We start from the raw sequence: 20,660 nt of genomic DNA, 5'->3' as shown, positions 1-20,660 counted from the left end.
GTAACATTTTGAATAAGACAACAACAAGTTGTTTTTTTTTTTTGTCTTTCTGGCTAATTGTGACTCCTGTACTGTGCAAAAGTCTTGAACCCTCCCTCATTTCTTTACATTTTGCTTTCAAGAACCCAGCCTCTCTAGTAATCTTTTAAAATGGTCTTTGGAAAAAAAGGCTTTATTTAATTTAGACTTAAGCTTTTTCCCGATTTTCGATTCCAGTCATTGTTTTCAAAGTTGACCTAAAAATCACCCAGGCATAAAAAAAGCACAAAACTTGAAGGATTAATCCGTGCTGTGTCTTTAAATTGTACCTTTAGGCACTTAGTTACTACATAACTTGTTTTTGAATTTTTTAGTTAATACTACAAACAATGCCTTGTTATTTGTGTAGCTTATTATACTAACATTAATGTTGCCTATATAATTACATTGCTTATGCTTGTTTTCATTATAGTAAAATTCTCTCTCTCTGCTTGTCGTCCACCATTGTTTACATTGCAATACATTATGGTGCACTGATAGAAAATGACAACAGTCTTTGAACCAACAGAGAGATAATTATCATTTTCATTCAGTTTGAGGCCGAGTGTGGCCTCGGTAATAAAATCAACGCTGCAAACATTACTGGAAGTGTGCACCAAGAGGCAGACGATAAAAGTGAACTGAAATCTGTGGTTTTTGTGCCACATCGCCTTTTTTTTAAGCTTGTCTTGGAGCACCACCTGCTGTCTGAGGAGCAGACGCTTTAAACCATTGGACTGATAAATATAAATACAATCCCTCTATTTACAGAGAGTTAGAAATGTATTCATCCTTCTTGGTTATCTTTCTATTTTGTTGCTTTACAACATGGATTAATTTAACTGGATTTTTACTTTGATTATAAGTAATAAATCTACAAAGATTACTTCAGGTTAATGAAGTTAAATGATGAAAAACAGCAAATGTTGTGTGTATATGTAGTCAGACGTGTATACTGTATACCGAGATCCTTTGACACTTACTTTGCCTACATATGGATTATTTTTTTATCTAATGATGTGACTTCTGAAGGTCGTGTTGGGTTTGAGGCTTCAGAGTAAAAGTGGTTTTGTCTTGTTTTGAACCTTTTTGTCTTGTGGTTTTATGCAACAGTTATAAGGAACTCGGTGAAACTCCTTTTGGAGTCACATTTTGTGGGGTGACACGTTGCTGGTTTTGACCAGAGCGCTTGTTAATCTCTTTTATTTTTTGTATATTACAAGGAGTGTCCCTATCGTAACAGATGCATGGTCCTTCGCTTGTTCATCTTCATGTATATGTAAGTTTTTGAGTGAAAGTTATTTGTTATTTTTGCACTTTGTTGGTGCAAAAATCACTGCTATGTGCCAGTCCAACTGTTAGATCTTAAAAAAAATATCTGTAGAAGCAGCAAATTAAAGCATACTGTTTAAAAGGGAGTCATTGATAAAATGGCTGGTATGTGTAGACAAAACATTGATTTATCCCTTGAGTTTAGGTGCCTTTTCAGACTTATTTGCCTTATAAACAAAAAAACAACAACTTTTCCCTCAAATCAGGTACATAAGTAGTGAGGACCAAAATGAAAAATGCTTCAGAAAAATACCAAAAAATTCTAATCTAATCCTAATAAAATAAAATTACTTGAAAAGCGAGTACTGAAAAAAGATTCAAAGATAAAAAGTGGCTCCATGGTAACAAAATTTAAAGAAATTATGAGTGTCAAGACCTTTGCAAAGTGGGTTTATATGCATGTATCTGTACGTTTATCTGTTACCCCACCAAAAAACAAAACTTTTGGATTACAAATAAATACTGTTGCATGTGTGGGACCCTGTTGACGGATAGTTGCAGTTACTGTAGTTACGACTGGTTTATACAAAAACAAAGATTGTCACATATTGATGTTACTTGGTATAATATACATAAGAAGTTTCAGAATGTATTGTCGTTATGTCTCTGTGTTTGTTTAAGTATTGTGTTTTGCATTTTTTGTCCTTTTTGTTTTGTTTTCCCTCGTCCACTAATGTCATCAAAGGAGAAAGATGATGCAGTTTATAGACGTGAGTTAGATTTATTTAACTCTGGCTCTGAAGGAAATACCGACTTTAGAAGTCAGGGTCGTCCTGAAGACACGCACGATGGAGATGCACCATGGGAGAAGCGTTATGAGAAACTTTGGGTGGAAGTGGAGAAAAGGGAAGTAAAGTCCACCTTTAAAAATGTCGCTGGCGAATTAAAAGAAAAGTTCGGTGAGCTTTTTCAATCGAGGCGACCAGCGGAAAGCGCCACAGAAGACGAAGCTACATCTGCAGAAGAAGATTCGAGTGATGAAGAAGAAGAAGAAGGAGAGGTTATAGTTCGACCGGCAGCCAGAGCAAGAAGCACCGTTCTCCTCCCCATTCCTGAGCAGCGGGAGTCCGGACAGGAGGACTCTGCAGCCGAGTCACCTGATGACTCTTTATGCGAGGAGAGGATGCAGCCTTCTCGTGACCGCAGCATCCATCGGGACTCAGATCTACTCAGCGCTGACGCTCCGAGGTCCGCTTCACCGCAGCTCGACGAGCCACTCCCAGAAAGTGAAAAGGGCATTAATCATGACACCGAAACCTCATTCGACGATGACGGTGTTCCCGTGCGTTCTGATTACCGGGGCTCGCTCCTAAAAGACGAGACCAAGCAAGCTGTGGTCCCGGTTTTTCGAGGTACACCTGGTGATCTGAGTGAAGCTGACGTGAACAATGTGGGTTCAGGAGACGAGCTCGAGGACTTTCCTGTGTCTCAGCTGTCCCAGCAAAGCAGATGGCCAGATGTCTCTGAAGAGCTGGAGGAGGACAGGAAAAGGTTTAAACTTGAGGTAGGGATGCAGAGGGTTACATTCCTTGATTTTAAAGCAACAAAAGGCCCTGCTCAAGAAAGAAGCAGAGGATGATCACCTCTTTTAAAGACTCTTTCCAATTTAATCTCTCTCCTTTTCTCCTTTCATACGTCTTCATTTTCTTCTTTCCCCATATGTTGTATGCTAAGCAAGTCTAACGTGATTTATTGTTCTTGTTTATTTTTCCACATGGTAACTTTTTAAGTCCATGTTTTATTCTGTTTAGATGATTTGTGTTTGCATTTGTTTCACTTTAACCAACTTTAACCTCATGTCAACCATCTGCTGGTGTCTCTTGTTTTTGTTCTTCAGCATAACTTTGTTGTGTGCACAATATCTTTGTAAAATTGGGTAGACACAACTGAAAAGCTGAGGCTCTGATGGTTTAATTGATATAAAGCTGTTTTATATTTGGTGACGAAAGTGCTCGTAATAAATGCCAACAACAACCAAAGCAAAAACCACAAGGCTAAGGCACCTCAATCACTGTTCTTCCTCCTGAAGAGTCAGTATTGATTGATGAATCACGACCATAGGCACCGGAACACAGTGGGGGCCAGGGGGCCATTGGCCTACCCGGGCCGTCATCTGGTCCCAACAGACACTGACGTCTCTCTCTATCGCTCTCCTTCTTTCGCTGTCTAGAGACAGACCGAGGCACAAACAAAACCTTTGACATACAGACAAACAATTGCACGCGTAGCATGTCTGTCATTCATTTGCGTATCTCGAAGGCAGCTGCAGTTTGCAAGAGCACGGCGCACAGATGGCAGGTCACCATGTGGAGAAAATGCAGGCAGAGAAGAAGAGAAATGACCTTCTCTGTTCATATGAACATCCCTGAAATAACGGAAGAAAAAATAATCCGGGCCTGTGGCTGCCTGTCAAGGTCATTGTTTTAGTTTCTGGATATAATATCGCCCAGACACGGTCGTCACATAATCTCTGCAGACACACAGGTCACACGAAATTCCTCCTTTGTTTCCCCTCAAAGTAAAGTTTGTTGTTAACTGCGTTACTTGAATCGTTTGCTTTACTGACCATCTCCCGCTTACACCACAAGTTTGCCTCTGCACCGCTGTCTCAAACTGCGCTCTTGTGCCAGGGTAGTTTATTTACTTGTTTTTACTTTTTATCCTGGTCATCACTTATAAAACAGTTGGTTTTACCAATGATAATCATTCCTAATCAATGACTCTATTAACAAAGATCACAGGTGAAAAGTAGCCGGTGCGTTTTCACACACATCCCACAGATGTGTGAACAGTGACAATGAGAGAGTGACAGACAAAAAAAGCTATTTATTTCACTAATAACACACTTAAACACAGAGACATACCGATCTGCTCCTCTCTGTGGAAAAAGAGCACCTTCATATACATGTGTGCTGCAGGCCGTTTCATAAATTATTTCCATTTTCAAAAGAAAGACTCGTGTTGGAAGCTCTTCCACTTGATCTGATGACTGTGATTTAAAAGTACGGATCGACCTCATCGTGTGGCAAAATTGAGCATGTGTGCCTGACATTCAAGGCCCGTACGAACAGACAACGTTTCTCACCGACCTTTAAACCACAGGAGCTGACTAGAGTCCATGTTGCACAAAAGTCTTCAATTTTAAATGAACTTGTTGAGGACTTAGAGATAAAAAGCTGTGAAATTCTGAAGTGTTAGCTATTAACCCCTCCATCACTACCAGGGGCAGCAGCACTTCTGCCAACAAGATCAATCCAAACTAGGGACGAAGGGGTTAAAAGAGACCTTTAACCCTTTAGTTTTGGAGATATTTTAGACAGATTGTTTCATACAGGGTAAAGGTTTAAGATTAGTTGAAGTATTTTGTTTAGTTTGCACTACTTTCTAGTACCTTTTTAAAATTTGTGTTAAAATGTTGCTGATTGGCATCTAGTTTCAGATCATCAGATGTTCTCTTTTGTCTACCCCTTTACAGAGACTTGTGTTTTATGATCTTTGCATGTATGTCTACATTTGTTTGTGTAAAAGCTGAGTAAATCGTAGCCTTCTTTGACCCATTAAAAAGAAGTGCTGATATGTTAAGTGTTTTTTTTGTCTTTTTGAGTTATTTTTTTGTTTATATCTTGTGTTGTTTTTTGGTTTTTTTTCCATTTTAAAGCCATGCTTTTGTGCCTGTGTGTTTGTTTGGTTTCTTTTAACCTTTACGTGTAGGCATGCTTTATAATACAGAATTCTGTGGAAGAGAGTAAGTCTGGCCGGCCTCTTGAGTTTTTGCATTTCAGTCAGTGTGTTCAGTGTGTGCTGTTTTTGTGTGCACAAATAATTAACAAAGAGAATGACAATGTCTGTAAAAGTCACAGCAGAGGTCATTTAAATAACATGTTACTTCTATAAATGATCATTTAAGATAGAAATCCTTACAATGTAACTCTGAATTTAAATTTACAATGAATGCTCTTTGTCTTTTTGCCATTTAAATCAGTTTCTCTGTGTAATCATTGAGAATGCAGCAGGTATTTTACCACCTTTGTCAAGAACTAAGAAATCCAGTGGCTATTGTTGTAGAATGGACTCTAGAGAGGAACACTAAGGTGTTAGGTCTCCAGCGGGAGGAGTGGCACTAAATTATGTATGACAGCGTGTACAAACACAGCTTTAAAATGCATCTCAGAAGCCTGGCCTGGATGTGTCTCAGTTGGATCAAATGTTTCAAATCCAGGTAAACGAATACTGTATTTACTCTTGTCTTTCAGGTTGGCAATGAAGAGGCGAACACTGCGATGAGGGGTCAGAAATCAAGTTCTTTGCTGGATGGTGGTGGAACATCGGTGGAAGACGTTGGCTCTAAGAGAGCTGAGACGGGATCAGGTTACCTGTCAAATCAACCAGCAGGAATTCATCAGGAGGAGCAGCCCGTTGCTGCCCAAAGGTACGTGGTTTGCTTCTGTACATTTAGACCCCGATGTTTACTTTCAGAGAGGAAAACACTTTTGTTTTGTCAATTTTAACTAGTTCTTTCAATCCTCTATTTAGATAAACGTGTTTGTGTGGTTAGCTGATAAAGAACTTCACAGTCTTGTTCTTGTAGTTAGATTTTGTCCTTAAAGATGCTTTCAGAGGAGGAAACCAAGTTGAAAATCTTTTTGTGTACTCTCATAAGATCTTTCTTCTACATTACCTCTAAAGCAGGGGTGTCAAACTCCATTCCTCGGGGGCCGCTCTCCTGCTTGTTTTAGATGTGTTCTTGCTTTCAAACATCTGCTTTAAATGGATGACTTGTTGCCATGCTCCTCAAGAACTTGATGATTTGGTGAGGAAGTAATTAAACCTTTTGAATCAGGTGTGTTGGAGCAGAAAAACCTAAAACCTCCAGGACAGAGGCCCTCGAGGCCTGGAGTTTAACACCCCTGATCTAAAGGCTTCAGGAGTGTCAAACTCTGGTCCTCGTGTGGTCAGTGTCCCCTGCTCCAATATACCTGATTGAAATGGTTCCTCAGCATGTCATTAACTTCTGCAGAAGCCTGTCGATGGCCAGGCCATTTAAATCAAGTGTTTTAAAGGTGGAGACCACCTGAATCCTGCGGGACGGTGGCCCCCCGAGGACCAGAGTTTGACACCTGCGTCACAGTTCACTGACTGTCAGAGTTATTGCTCTCCGTACCTCCAACAGAGCTCCAGCGCTGTCGCATCTCCCAGTCCAGCAGAGCTGCAATAGCAAGAAGCAAGAGAAGCCGCAGGTGGTCAGAGGGGCCCGGCCCAGCAGAGCCCCTCAGACCAACACACATGTTAATGGAGACCCTCTCTCTGTGTTTGACGATAGCTCTTTAAGTGACGTGTCAGACGATGAAGAAAGGTATATATGCAGTATGCCGTTTTGACGTTATCAATTTATCCTCACTCTGTCACTAACCCAATCTGATATTATTAATCTGAACGCAAAGTGTATTACCTAAACAGGAAGTCAGTTCATGGAGAAACGGTTCACTTTACAGGAAATATGGGTCTTTGTCTGTTAATCTAATTGATTAACTTTATTTAAACTTGTACTTTTTACATCAAATAATATATAAACCTTCTTACTGGTTTATGTGAACACAGACTAAAATACTACAAAAGTTAAATTCACTGTAAATCAGAACAGAAATACACTTTGTGTTCAGCCACAACAAAACTTAACAATACTGGTGGTGGGGGAGATTTAGGCTGGGGATTTTCCTTCTTAAAATTTGTTTTCCCTGCAAGAGTTGCATGTTTGGCTACGAGTTCTCAAAACTCTAATAGTATACTGCATTATACCATTGCACTTCCAGCAACTGTTCAGGTTTTTTCAGCTGACGCACAATCACCTTTCAAACAGATGTTTTTCTTTGTTTTTTTTTATTGTGGTTGCTGTTTATCAGGTTCACAACACCTGAACTACAGAAAAGCAAGGTAAATACAAACATTTTGCCACATCAGGATGGACTGATAGAAGTTGGAATACTCTGAACTAAACCGGTCACGCTTTGTTCCCACATTCAGAACCCTGAAGAAATGGACGTGGCAGAGGATTTTGACGAGCTCACGCAGTCGTCGGACACTGCCACAGATGACACAGACTCGCCCACTTCTGGCTACCGTCACGCATCCCTTCTTATTCAGAAGCTGGACTCGGCCACTTTGGGTATTTTAGAGCTTGTACAAATACATAAGGGGATTGTGTAATTGTCAGGAATGTATAAAATTTACTTGCAAATTATACATCCAGATTTTATTTAACCAAAGGTTGATTAAAAGTCAAATAAAAGCATAGATTCTTGTTGTAACGAGGCACAGAAGATCAATTTGACCTTTTTTTTATCTTACAGACACAACAAGCGTAGCAAAACTGCAGAACATATTCCACGAATATGAACGCTCCATTCAAAAGGAAAGGAGTCGCCGTGGGTACCTGGCAGACAAGGTGAGGCAGCTGGAAATGGAGAGGACGGAGCTGAAGAACTCTCTGGAGGAAGTTAAAGATGCAAAGTCTCTACTGGAGCGCAACCAGTTGGAGTTACAGACTGAAATCACAAACCTCAAGTGAGAACTGCTGCCTTATTTGAAAAACTACAACACTCATTTTTGGTGCATTGTTTTTTATCTACTGCCTGTCATGTGGATCTATTATATTGCGTTTTGATGTGGGTAAAGATTTCAGCTGAAGCAAGAGCAGGAGAATCGTCACAACGCCAACATGATGTACAACACTACCAGAGACAAGCTGAGGAGGACGGAGGAGCAGCATCAGCTGGAGGTTCAGGAGAGACAGAAAGTGGAGCTCACGCTCAGAAACCTGGAGTTGGAGATGAGAACGCTGATCTGCAACATGAAACAGGCACAGTCTGCCGTTTATGCCTTTTGTTTTGTTTATTTCTGTTTGCAACAGTTTTATTCCTCTGTTTTGACTGAGTCACTGTTTGGTTTAAGTATGATTTGTTATTTGCCTAACCTCCAGCTTGAAGAGGACCACAGCGAGACCCAGAGACTGCTGGCTCAGGAGCGGAGCACACGGGTCCTGCAGGAAAATCTGCTCAGCAATCATCTCCGAAAGCAGCAAGAGATGGAGGCGGAGAACAAAAGAAACATGAGCAAGAGCAACGAGGTACTACGCACTATTGGTCAACCAATAGCAAAGAAAATGGGCTCTGGTTACAAGTTAGTGTCCAAATGTTTCTGTGTTTGCAGACATAAAATTAATATGACATCTAAGTAAGAACAAAATGATCATTATTTTGCAAATCAAAGCTTTAATTGATCACTTGCACATTTGATTATCCCTATTCACCCATTACACATAAACAATTTTCTTACCTTTTGATGCATATTTAGTTGTTTATATTGTTTACATTTGTCTAAGCAAACAAATGCAGTATGATGGAAACAGATTAATGAAAATGTATTTGCCATTTATAAATAATCAGAAAATATCATATTGGCCGTTTATTCCTTTTTCCCATCTTTTGTTAAAGGATTTTTGGGTATGAACCCCACTTTCCTGATGTGCATTTTGGTGAATGTAAAGAAATTTATAACCAATTAAACCCAGTATAATGTTTTTCTTTGCTGTTCTCTAAAATAAAGGCGCAACAATTTTTGTGAATCCTAACTCCATATTTCCTGATGTCTGCAGGCTTTGTCTCAACTCACTGAGGCCAGTGAAAGAGAAAAGGAGCTTCTTCATCAGCTGGCTGCCTCACAGGAACAGCAGACCATGCTGAGGGCAGATCTCGAACGGTTACAGGCAAACAGCGGTCTGAAAGAGAGCCAACTTGCGGAGGAGAACGAGGTCCTTAAGGAGCAGCTCGAAGATGTTCGGCGAGATCTTAAACTGAGTGAAGACACCGTCACCCAAACTGTCTTCAGCTGCAATAACCAGCTGTCCGCGCTGAAGTCCGAGCTGGCAAAAACAACAAGCCGGCTGGAAAGTGAGCGCCAGTTGCGTGAAGCCCTGGAGATGGAGCTCGAGTCGACTCGAAGCCGCCTGGTTGGAGCTGTGAAGGAGGCCGAACTTCGCCTCGCAGCTCATTCAGACACGGAGAAAGCTCTGCTAAGGGAGAAGGAAGAACACCAATGGCTCAAAGACAGACACACTGGTTAGTCATCCTTATTATACCTGAACAGCTGGAAGATCAAGAATTTTATTTAATAGTTGTAGAAAGTCCTAAGTAACATAGGCAAATATTAGGATTTGCTGATCATTTATTCAAAACATTTTTGTTGTCTAAAACTAGTTTTGTCTAACTTATCGTCTGTGCTCCTAAAGGTGAAGTAGCCAGTCAGCGTGAAGCAGTCAGCAGCCTGTCTCAGAAGCTGGCCAAGGCCGAGGCTCGTGCCAACAGCAAGGAGAACGAGGTCCACCGGGTCACCCTGCAGCTGACGGAGAAGGGCCTGCTGCTGGATGTCCTCCAGAGAGAAAAGGACCAGGCCGCCGCGCGTGTGAAGGAGATGGAAGCAGCTTTGCAGGAAGAGCGGGAGTCGGCAAGTCGAGCGAGCGCACGTCAAGAAGCGGCCCAAGAACGGCTAGCTCACGCCCAAAGCGAGGCGATGTTGCTACAGCAACAGCTAGAGGAAGCCCAAAACAAAGGCGTTGCAAAAGAACGCGCTGTGACAGATGCCCAAGAGCGCTTCAGCGACATTTTGTCCAAGCTGCGCTCCGACAGTGAAGAGAGAGTTCAGCTGATAGAAGACAGGAACAAGGAGCTCGCCAGTAAGGCTGCCGACCTTCGAGATCAGATCTACAAGTTAGAGGAAGAGAAGAATGAAAGAGAGGTAAGATTAAGACTGGACTGGGATCAGAAGATTAGCTGACTCCTCTCTCTGAACTCACTTCCAGACTTTTCAGTTAAGCCCCCCTCTCTATGTCTGACCAACCTCTTTCTGCTCTGATTTCTGTCTGCACAGACTAGTCTCAGGCAGCTACAGCAGGAGCTAGCTGATTCGCTCAAAAAGCTGTCGATGAGCGAAGCTTCTTTGGAGGTCAACACACGCTACCGCAACGACCTGGAGGAGGAGAAGACTCGGCTTCTCAAGGACCTGGACAGAATCAAAGGAAAGGTATTCATAGAAAATAGGGACATCTTGTGGCAGCATATTCTCTGTACTCATTTGAGACCAACTGTGATTGGTTAGACCGCAATCATTTGCATCTGCTTCTCTGAAATAAACCTATGAATGCCAGGCTTTTGTGATGGGGAAAAAAACCGAGACCATAATCATTTATAAACTTTTCCCACCTTTTAATCTGACATATATCTTGTACAGTGGAACTGAAAAAAATCTGTTAGGATAACATATAAAGAATGAAAAGATGAAATAAGCTGGTTGCATATGTGTCCATTCCCTGAAACTAATAGTTTGCGTGAAGCATCTGATTTAATCACATCCTCCGGTCTTCTTAGGAACACACCTGTCATCAAAGCGTGACTCTGATGAACCTGAAACAAAAGAGCTGGATTTTCCTGACATTTACTTTGTTGCATCCTACAGCAAATTCATGGTTCACAGAGAGTTCACAAAGCATTATGAACTATTCCAAAAACCTGCTTACTTGGGTCTAAAACCTTCAGGTGAACAGCTAGAAAGCTGAGGATGAAGAGGAATTTCATTTTCAAAATGGCCGTTACCCCAAGCAAACATCCAAATCAGCAAAATAATGGCTTCACCAGAAGAAAGTGAAAGCTTTGTAATGTCTTAGCCAGAGTCTAGACCTCTATTTGACTGAAAGAGAGCTGTGCACAATATATACACCCCCACAATAGGGCTATACAATATATTGAAAATTTTACTATCAACACAACATGAGTTAGCACAATATCAATATTGTAAAAAACTGTTTGGACTGTATAAAACCATAGACCATTACATTTTAGGTACCATGCATTCATGTTGTACATGCTAACAATATATTTGGTCAATTCAGCGGGTTTACACTGACCTTTATGCCCACACCTGGTTTAAATATTCGTGATGAAAGAAGAGAAAGTGAGGAGTGAGGAAAATGTAGGTTTATCACAACTGATATTGTCATCGCAATATTAAACAATAACATCGAACACTGCAAAGGTTTTCTGATACTGTGCAACCCTAACAGAATGACAGACTGGGAGCACAGAAAACAACTTCTTCTTATTTTTCTTTAAGCTGTTCCCTTTTCTGGGGTCGTCACAGCGACTCATCCTCCTCCATCTAACTCTGTGTCCTCTGTCCTCACTCCAGCTACCTGGGACCGACACAAGAGATACACTGGCTTGTGTTCCCTAGTGGCTAGCAGATATACTCGTGTCAAGCTGTTGTCTGCTGATAGCCTCCCACCCCAGAAAACTCAGTGCTGTAATTAAATCAAAAGATGCTTCAACAAAGTGTTAGTTTAAGGGTGTGTACACTTATGCAACTAGATTATTGCACCTTTTAATTTCATATATATTCCGCCCAACATTTTTTTTAGTGGAACTGCGCAGGATATACATCACTTTAAAGGTTTGAAAAGGTTTTGAAATGATTTCTTCTTGTCTCATATGTTTACATCACCAAATCTCGGCATTCTACTGTTGCTTTATACACCCTCCGCAGCTGTTAACCAGAACAGCTGGTCTTTCCATTGAGTTGGTCGTTTTTGCCCACTGTATTGTTCCGAGCTGGATGTTTTGTTTCCGCCATTTAGCTGGAAGAAAGCGAAGACCAGCACGTGCAGGCCGAGCGCCACATGATCGCTCTGAAAAGCAGCCTGGAGGAAAGAGAGAAGGAGCTCGGCGCCGCAGCTCAGAAACTCCAGGAGGCGCTGTCTGCCTCAGCAGCTTCTGAGACCACCGTCAGACAGCTGGAGGAAGCCGTGCAGAAGTAAGTGTCAACGCACACTTCTCTTACACAAGAGCTTTAGGCTCCAGGAGGGAGCCTGATTAGAAACTACAAACACATAAATATTTAAAAAGATTAATTTACAGTAAAGCTGGTGAGACATATAAGCTACTCCTACATCAACTGTTGTTTTGTAAAAGCCTCATCCGCCATGACTCTCCATATAATTGTAAATACACAGTTCATATGGCTGGTTGATGCAGAGTGTGGTCGTTCACTAGGCTGGAGATTGAGAACGCCAGACTAGAAGCTGCAGCGAAGCAACAGTCCAGCAAGATCGATGCTCTTCAGAAAGGAGCTCAGGAAGCTGCCATGGTGAGCTCCTTTCCAAGGTTTCAGCACATCGATGTATTTAAAGCTAAATTTGAATGTCATATATTTGTGTTGCAATTCTGTTAAATCAACGATTCAACTCATTTCAGTCACTTTTACATGTTAAGGTATGCAATCTTTTTTCAGCTAACTGGCCGCTCGCCTGGAGGAGGGGTTAGTATTGTGGATGTAGGTTTAGCTTTTCTGTGTGGGGTTCTTCTTTTCTTTTTATTTAATTTTTCATTTAATTTTTCAAAATATTCTCAAGCAATATTCTTATGAAGGCCTTTAGCACCAGCAGCTAGACCAGGAATCCAAACAACTGGTGGAATAAATATCTTTTTGTTGATTTTGGTGACGGAAACCCATCTTTCCTCTCCTCTTCTATTTAACCTTTGTTTGTGGTGTCTTTTATTTGTGACTCCGTGTCCGTTTAACGCATGTTACTTCCTTTAGTCCATAAGCGGAATATTTCACTCAAGCAGTGCAAGGGATGAAAAAAGGACTTCTCTTGTTTCTTCAGGTCCGCGGCCATTTGGAGGAGGTGGTAACAAACCTGCAGAGCAGTAAGATGACTTTGGAAGAGCAGCTCAATAGAGAGGTCGGTGGCACGTTTTGTTTCTTATCTGCATTCTTATTCTAGTTAAATGAAAAATAAGTTGTATAGGACAGATTTGGTTTTTACATTTTATTTAGTTTCAGTTTTTTTAACAAACAAAACAGATTAACAGGGAGATGTACTGTATATAATACAATCCTTTAAAAAAGAAGTGCTTAGAGATCATTTGTTCCTTGTACTAATGGTTTGTTTTACCTCAGATTTGCCCACCTGTAACTATAACCTTGCAGTAGTTTGTTCCACGATAAGAACCTTTTTTAATTCTGTCTTTCCATTGTGTGATCCTGGAAGTTTGGGACTTCAACAATGAAGTGGTGATCACCTTCTTAGCTATCAATAATAGGATTTCAATCAGATATTTAGAGTCCTTTTTTTGCCAGTTGCTTCGGAAATACTCCAAGTATGTAACTTGTGTGAAATCGAGCTTTACCTCCAATCTCAAAATCTCTTTTTGGACAAATTCCCAGGAAGTGATTACCTTTGGACTGTCCCAAAATATGTGGGTAAAGTCACCCACTTCTCCACACTAGGATAGCTTTAAAGATGCAGTTGAATTAAAGTCATAAATTTACCTAAACATTTGAAGAAAAAAAATAGTTAAACCTTTTTTTTCATAGGCTCTATTTTTTAGGTTTATTCTTTCAGTTTTGTCTAATGTGTTTCTTTTGTGCAGGTGCAGAAACAGAGCATGCTGTCCCACACAGCCCAGGACTCTCAGGCCCTGTGGGAGGAGGAGCTGAAGAGCCGCTCGAAGCTGGGGCTGCGCCTGGCGGAGCTCGAAAAAGAAAAAGGCGAACTGACCGCCCAGGTCACCGCCCCGTCTGACTCAAGCACCGCTGATGTTCCAATGCGCCTGAATAGTAACCGATCCGTACAAAAATCTTTCGTTTGTGATCTCAGGAGTCTTCGCCTTGTTTGCCTGTGTTACAGATGGAGGTAGAGAAGAAGAAAGCCAAGAAAATCACAGAGCAGAAGAAGGCTATTGACACTCGTCTCGATCAGGAGATGAAGAGAAACTCAGAGCTTCAAAAAGAAATGTACAGGTGACTCTTAAACTCTTCTTCGTGACCCGTGGCAGTACCTCCCACTGTTTAGACCCACTTAGGATCCTGTAGAACTCACCTGACCGAGCTCATGTGGTGCACCTGTATCCAAATCCTTCGTAAGGACCAGTTTTTATAAACTCCAAACACAAATCTGATCAGATTTGCTGTTTCCATTTATGTGCAGTATGTGTTGTGTTTGATGTTCAGCAGAAAAAACTACTTACTTGTGTATCTTAATGCATTATATAAACTTTTTTCTGTTTTCTATAAGGAATCCAATTTGTCTACTTTCATTCATTTTTAGTCATTTGTTTGGGTCTGGTTTGAATTTGACATTTGCATCGTATTTTTGCAATTTACTTTGTTTATGTGTGTTTTAGGCTGCGTACTTTATTGAAGACTGCGAAGAAGAAACTGCGGGACCAAGAGGCCGGTGGAGCAGAGTTTGCCTCCCCAATGAGCAGTCTTCGGATGGACCAGGGCAGACACAGGCATTCTCAGGTGGCTGCTTCAGTTCGTTACACATGACGTCATACCCCGGGCCTGGCTGTTGAATCATTGCCTTGAAACTTTTTCTCCGTCTTAGGCGGATGATCTGCAAGAGCAGCTGGAGAAGGAAACGTACCGCCGCAGTCAGCTGGAGAGAACCAACGAGGAGCTAAAGGTCCAGATTGCCTCCATGAAGAGCTTGGGCCATAACAGTGACCATTACGAGAGGAGTAAGAGGCAGCTGGAGGAGGAGGTCCTGGGCCTGAGACGTCGCCTGGAGGCCGCTCAGGTGGAGCAAAGCCAGGTGGACCAGTACCGCCGCGAGGCAGAGGAGAAAGCCCGACAAGAGATCCAACAAAAGTTAGAGCAGGTCAACCTCTTCCTGCAGGTACAAAACCTACCAGGAGCTCATCTGTAGCACACCGACAGATCAAAGTTAGCTCAATATTTGATCACTGTTATGTACAACATGGCAACATCTCCATATCTGATTTCGGACAATTGTATCTTTTTTTAAGTCCCAGGCAGCATCACAAGAAGCACTAGATCAGATTAAAGCTGCAAATGAGGCGAGCTTGCGCTCTCAGCTGGAGCAGAAGATCCGGGAGCTGGAGGGGGACCTGGGCCGAGCCCGCACCACCCAGCAGGACAGTCTGAACCAAAGAGAGTCCACGCGCACAGAGCTGGAGCGGTACCAGCAACTCTACACAGAAGAGATGCGCCTCCGGAAGTCCCTGACTGCTAAACTGGAGAGGTTAGAATAATCTAGTCATCCCACTCCACTCATTGCACCTCACAGACCTGGTCCTAGCAAGTCCAGTTAAAGGCAGCTGGACTTTTTAGGAATTTTTTGAAGCTCATCTGAAGCTCTTTCTCCATTCGAACTGAGAAATGCAAAGGTCTAGTCCCCAGATGGTTTTATACTAATTCACACCTTCATTGCTTTTGACCAAACATCTTGCATGAAGAGCAGACCAACAAAGACCCTAATGACCCTCAGGAGGGGCGAGCAGTTGGGATGTAGTACTTCACTGGGCTGTGAGTCTTGAAGAGAAGTTGGTGACTCAAAATTGGGAGAAAATTTTTCAAAATTATTCAGCTTCTCTGCTGCGGTCCCTCTCTCCACATTTATGATTTAATCTGCTAGAGTACTGTTTTGAAATGAAGATAAACATATATGGACCATTTTTAAAAAATAATAAATACTCATCATCAGTGTGGTTTTTAGTCCCGGACATGTTTTCTGTCATTCTTGAGACAGGTTGGAGACGCCCATGACACAGTTCAGGGTGGCTTTGAGACACCCGCAACAACTCTGTGACTATTTTGAGGGAACATTTGTCTTACAGATTATTTTTTGAACATGTTGAAACTCAAGCGACAGGACTGCGCTCTACTGCGACCCACACAGGGAAACCGAAAACTCCTGCAGATGTCATAAAACATCCAAGAGACTCCGTCATGAATGACATTGGCCGCCTCCTCGCAGCCCGGTCCGATACCACCTTAAACTGAGCTGCTTGGATCTCCGCATTTTTCATTTTGAATTAAGAAACGTTTGCCTTCGATTGAACTTACTAGAACTGCCTCGCCCTACGTGATGCTCTTACCGTTTTATGAGTCAGAAAACCCTCAACGTGTTCATCATAAATTGTTTGGGAAAGAAGACGTTTTTGTTTTTTGTTTTTTTCTACCCACAGGGCAAACAGCCGTCTCGCAGAAGCCAACTCCAAGTTGCTCAGTGAGCGCAGCAGGTCTCTGATCACGAGCAACATCACCAACGGGAGCCTCGTCGGTCCCCCGCTGGACCTGAGCTCTCTGGGTTCTCCGGGAAACTACGGGGCCACGCTCGGGCCCCTGAACAGGAGCTTTGGTTTGGGCCTCTCCCTTCTGAGTCCTGCCGCTGAGGGACAGAACAGCAGGGTGGAGGATTATCTGGCCAAGGTCTGCACCGTCTCTGATTAAACATTCACTCATTCAGTTGTGTCCATAGTTTCATATTTGTAGTCCTGTAGTGTCCTTATTGTTTGGGTGAATGTGTACCAGTAATATATCTGTTCTGGTCTCTTCTATCTGACTGCAGAGACGTAGTATTTGTAGTTTATTTGGCATTCTTTGACACTTCAAACTGAAGTCTTCACCCTGTTTTCCATTTAGTTTTCTTCCTCCTGTGCAAGTCTTTTTTTTTAAATAATTTCTTTACTTCTAACTTGTCTTTTATTTCTCACTCTTTTAGCTTCTAGCTCAAAAGTCTGTTTCTCACTTCTCCTCTCTTCAGCCAGACTCATAATCAGGTGTGTAGTCGTGTTTAGCTGAGTGTGTGCCTGGTTGCTGTTGCTGTAAACTGTGGAAGTTTCTGACTCCCGACATTCAGGGGTTCAAACAGGGCCGAAAGATGGAAGCCCGCTAAAGGCTCGGCTGACGGGAATGTGACAAAAAAAATGTCACGTTTCAATGCTAAATTAGTAATAATTAGGTGCTAAGAATCGATGTGAAGAGTGTGAAGGACCCTCAAATGTTGAGACTTTTATTCCCTAATTTCCTCTAAATATTCCTTTAAATATCTTTATTATTTTAAAACTTTAAAGCTTTATTTGTAATGGTGAAAAATTACAACATTAATACCGTTACAGCATTTGTTGCCCAGCAGTATATGTTTCAGTTTGGTGCCAAAAGATTCTGGTTTTAGTTGTAATTCTCGGGCAAAGAAAAGGGAAAAAATCTTTTAAGTTTTTCCACATAACAGATGCAGGAAAACTAGCTTCCTGTTTCTTTGTTCTCGTGGGGTTTTTTGTACCTTTTTTCATTTAAAGCAGACTTTAGCAGCTCCTGGGCAAAGGTGAGGTTAAACACGCCTAACGTTGTCACACCTCTTACGTTCCACTTTGTTACCTCGCACCATTTTTTGTGGGAAAGCTATGCTTGAAGTATTCAGGAGACGCTGGATAAGTGCTCTGTCCGAAGTCAGACTCAGTCCTCACCTCAAACGTTTTTTTTTCTTTTTTGGTTACCAGAACACAAATCTACTCTTGAAAGCTGGAACCCTTCACAGTCAGAGCTGCACCACGTCTGCATCACAAATGAGCTGTTTGGACATAAAATGAACGGCCCCTTGAGTTTTAACACTAATCGCCGGTACAAAGTATGGGGTGATGTAGTTTTAAATAATATAAAACCGAAGACGGCATGAATATTTAAATAACCCATCCCTGCAATCACTGCCAGTCTTAATCTCATGAAGATTAGAAATTACAGAATTTGGGCATAATTTGAAGAACAATCTTGTTTTTTTTTTCTCCCTGATTTTGTTTTGTTGGTATTTTTTGCACTAAAACCGAAGCTTAAGAAGAAGTTGGTACCTATTCCAGTGGTGCAGCAGAAACACGCACACGCTTTGATTTTCAGGCACATTAGCTTCTCAATGTTTTGGCAGTTTTGTGTTTGTTTTGCCTCCTCGTGTTTAGCAGGATTTTCTTTTTTTTAAATAATTATACTCTGTTTGACACTGTCCCCTCCCTGACTGAGTCTGACTGAGTTTTACCCTTAAAGCTAATTACAAACCATGTGAAGCTGACAGAGAAACAATGTCAAAAGAGTTTTAGAAGTTCAGTGGGAACAGCTCAGCTTGTCCCTCCATCTTTAGTTTGTTCGTGATGAGAGCAGCAACACTCGGCAACTTTACAACACAGCTTCTTTCATTAAGCCTGTTTTAGATAGATTTAAAAAAAAAAGTATTTTGTTGTGTGTCTCATGCTTTGTACCGTGTTTCATTACCTGCCTGAGTTTGTGTGTACACAGAGCACAAATGATGTGTGTATTTGAAACACGACGTCTAATCTTTATCGTCCCATGTCACAACGCAAAGAGGGGACTTGGAAGTACAGTCGGTCCGTCGGTCTGTCCGGTTCATCTTGTGAACTGGGTAACTTGAAAAATAAGCGACGTATCGACTTCCATTTTGGACCGTGGCTGCAAAAATTGGGTTGCCACGTCAAAAACCGAGATGATCACCGCTATATATCTATATATAGATATATGTCTATAAATATAAATCAGCCACCTAAGTTATTGAATGAACTATATTTTTAAGCAAAATAAAAACTAGAAAGCAGAGTTTCCTGAAATGATTGGGGTGGCTGAAGATTAATCTATGGTGACCATTGGCCACCCTCCGGGTCCGCCATTGTACCTGGTTCTCCGAAACACAAAAGCTTAAAAAGGTTTATTTTTTCACCAGGTTTAGAAGGCCAAGCTCCTCATAGATTAGCCCAGCCTGGAAGACATTCCTTAATGTGCCCCTCTTCACTAAAGCAAAAAAATAAATAAAAACTACCGGTGTTCTTCTCTCCACTTGAATATCTTGTACCAGAATCTTTCAGGTTTACTTGCTTCCTCTGTTTAATTCCAGTTCAATTAAAGACTCACAGCGACGGTGGGGGTTAGGGTTTATTTTTGCTTCTCTGTGTAAGATTCATTCGTAAAGATAGTTATTTAAATAGCAGCTTACTAACAGTTGAAATGGTTCTGTTGTTTGATTTGTAAGGGATTTTATTTTTAGTTTGCTGGTTTTGAATATGATGCAGCCGACGCTTTAAAATCCATCCAGGAGCTTCTTGTTTGCAATAGTTTGCAGAAGCTTCGATGTTTCTGCAGGACCTGCTGTTTCACCAAGAAACAAAGGCCGTACCGTTGGTTCTCTCTGCCGTATTTAAGCTGCCTTCCTTCTTTTCCCAGATGCAGAGGGAGCTGGACAGGAACATATCGAAGGAACTGAGCAGCGGTGAGTGGCGTAAAGCTGTAGACCTGTTCACTGCGCGGGAGCCTTTTTTTATTTTCAGCAGCTGGAATCAGATGGTCTGGTTTTTTTGTTTCCTTCTCTCTCCTCAGCTGCAGCAGAGCTGGACGCCGCCTCGGTGCGAATGTCCCCGGTGGGCTCGGCCTCCAGAGCGGAGCTGGACCCCGTCAGCAGAGCCACGCAGCAGTATTTGGAGGTGCTGAAGAAGAATAACAGGCTCTGACCGCACGCCGAAACCACCACCGCCACCACCGCTGCTTCCCATCCAAGGCTGTATTTCAACCTTTGGAAAACTCTAAAGCCAAGAATCACACTTTGTACAAATTTAAAATCCTATTTTATGAGAATAAATCTGCACATTGCACTTCCCCAACTCAGGAGCAGAGGGACAGAATCTGAATGGGTACAATTAAAGACGACCTCAAGAGTATTTGTTTTTTTTTGTTTTAATGGCTGATTATCTGTTCAGGATTTGAATCTGTGAATATTGGGTTTTGCAGAGTTTGTATTCTTAAGTATTTGTATTTATCATTATTTTTTGCCATTTGGTACGTGCCATCAGATGGTGCAATACGAGTCTGTGTCCCGCCTGTATTATTGTGTCATCTTGTTTTATTTATTCATTTACAACATGAACACTATATAAATATATATATATATACTTGAAGGCGAGCTGGAAAACTCTCCAGCTATAAAAACAGGTGAGTTCGTACAGGCGTCATTTCAGCTTTTAGTCAGCAGCTCGTTGAAGTCTTTGGTTTGTTTCTCGTCATTTCAAAATACTGTAAAACAAAAATGACCGTTGCCGACGAGATGAGATCCGTCACTCCGACAGCAGTGACAGAAAAGGTTTAGATTCTGAATATGTTATTTAAAGTCTAATAAAAACAACCAAAAGAATCAAGTTGCATGAGTGTTTTTCTTACCAAGTTTATGAAAACGTCAACCTTTAAAAGAATATGTGGCAAGGCTAATCTGAACTAATCAGTTTTGTTTCAAGTTTGTCATTTGATCGAAACGCTCATCTTTAGCTCTACTTTTTAGGCTTTACGATGCAGTTTTGCTTTTAACCTGTAAACGTGAGACTGAGCACCCCTGTAGGGGGATCCTTGGACCCACCCGTGGTACTTGTGCCACAGTTTGAGAACCGTGGCTTCAGAGAAAACGACAAACT

The 20,660-nt window shown here is 41.7% G+C and overlaps 1 protein-coding gene across 11 annotated transcripts in view; it reads left to right on the top strand.

Moving 5' to 3' along the window:
- Positions 1 to 20,390, top strand: part of si:ch211-272n13.3 (ankyrin repeat domain-containing protein 26) — a 31,761-nt gene extending 11,371 nt beyond the window's left edge. For 7 of the 11 annotated variants that reach the window (XM_025010223.2, XM_025010224.2, XM_025010221.2 and 4 more), the window contains 23 exons: positions 2,036 to 2,854; positions 5,604 to 5,779; positions 6,521 to 6,703; positions 7,251 to 7,281; positions 7,372 to 7,513; positions 7,698 to 7,911; positions 8,023 to 8,206; positions 8,327 to 8,473; positions 9,002 to 9,464; positions 9,635 to 10,140; positions 10,273 to 10,425; positions 12,032 to 12,207; positions 12,447 to 12,540; positions 12,685 to 12,711; positions 13,061 to 13,138; positions 13,830 to 13,964; positions 14,087 to 14,199; positions 14,583 to 14,703; positions 14,789 to 15,079; positions 15,210 to 15,445; positions 16,392 to 16,635; positions 19,426 to 19,471; positions 19,579 to 20,390. In XM_025010223.2, the coding sequence (XP_024865991.1) occupies positions 2,036 to 2,854; positions 5,604 to 5,779; positions 6,521 to 6,703; positions 7,251 to 7,281; positions 7,372 to 7,513; positions 7,698 to 7,911; positions 8,023 to 8,206; positions 8,327 to 8,473; positions 9,002 to 9,464; positions 9,635 to 10,140; positions 10,273 to 10,425; positions 12,032 to 12,207; positions 12,447 to 12,540; positions 12,685 to 12,711; positions 13,061 to 13,138; positions 13,830 to 13,964; positions 14,087 to 14,199; positions 14,583 to 14,703; positions 14,789 to 15,079; positions 15,210 to 15,445; positions 16,392 to 16,635; positions 19,426 to 19,471; positions 19,579 to 19,709 (4,710 nt within the window). In that variant the 3' untranslated portion in view covers positions 19,710 to 20,390. Of the gene's footprint in view, positions 1 to 2,035; positions 2,855 to 5,603; positions 5,780 to 6,520; positions 6,704 to 7,250; positions 7,282 to 7,371; positions 7,514 to 7,697; positions 7,912 to 8,022; positions 8,207 to 8,326; positions 8,474 to 9,001; positions 9,465 to 9,634; positions 10,141 to 10,272; positions 10,426 to 12,031; positions 12,208 to 12,446; positions 12,541 to 12,684; positions 12,712 to 13,060; positions 13,139 to 13,829; positions 13,965 to 14,086; positions 14,200 to 14,582; positions 14,704 to 14,788; positions 15,080 to 15,209; positions 15,446 to 16,391; positions 16,636 to 16,927; positions 16,986 to 19,425; positions 19,472 to 19,578 lie in introns of all 11 variants that reach the window. The other 4 variants (XR_003040132.2, XM_025010226.2, XM_025010225.2 and 1 more) reach the window with 4 other exon arrangements.
- The last annotated feature ends 270 nt before the right edge of the window (positions 20,391 to 20,660 follow it).

The sequence above is a fragment of the Kryptolebias marmoratus genome, linkage group LG11, assembly GCF_001649575.2.
Source record: "Kryptolebias marmoratus isolate JLee-2015 linkage group LG11, ASM164957v2, whole genome shotgun sequence".
Taxonomy (NCBI): domain Eukaryota; kingdom Metazoa; phylum Chordata; class Actinopteri; order Cyprinodontiformes; family Rivulidae; genus Kryptolebias; species Kryptolebias marmoratus.
Note: the sequence above shows the minus strand (reverse complement) of the source record. Positions and strands in the feature narration are given on the sequence as shown.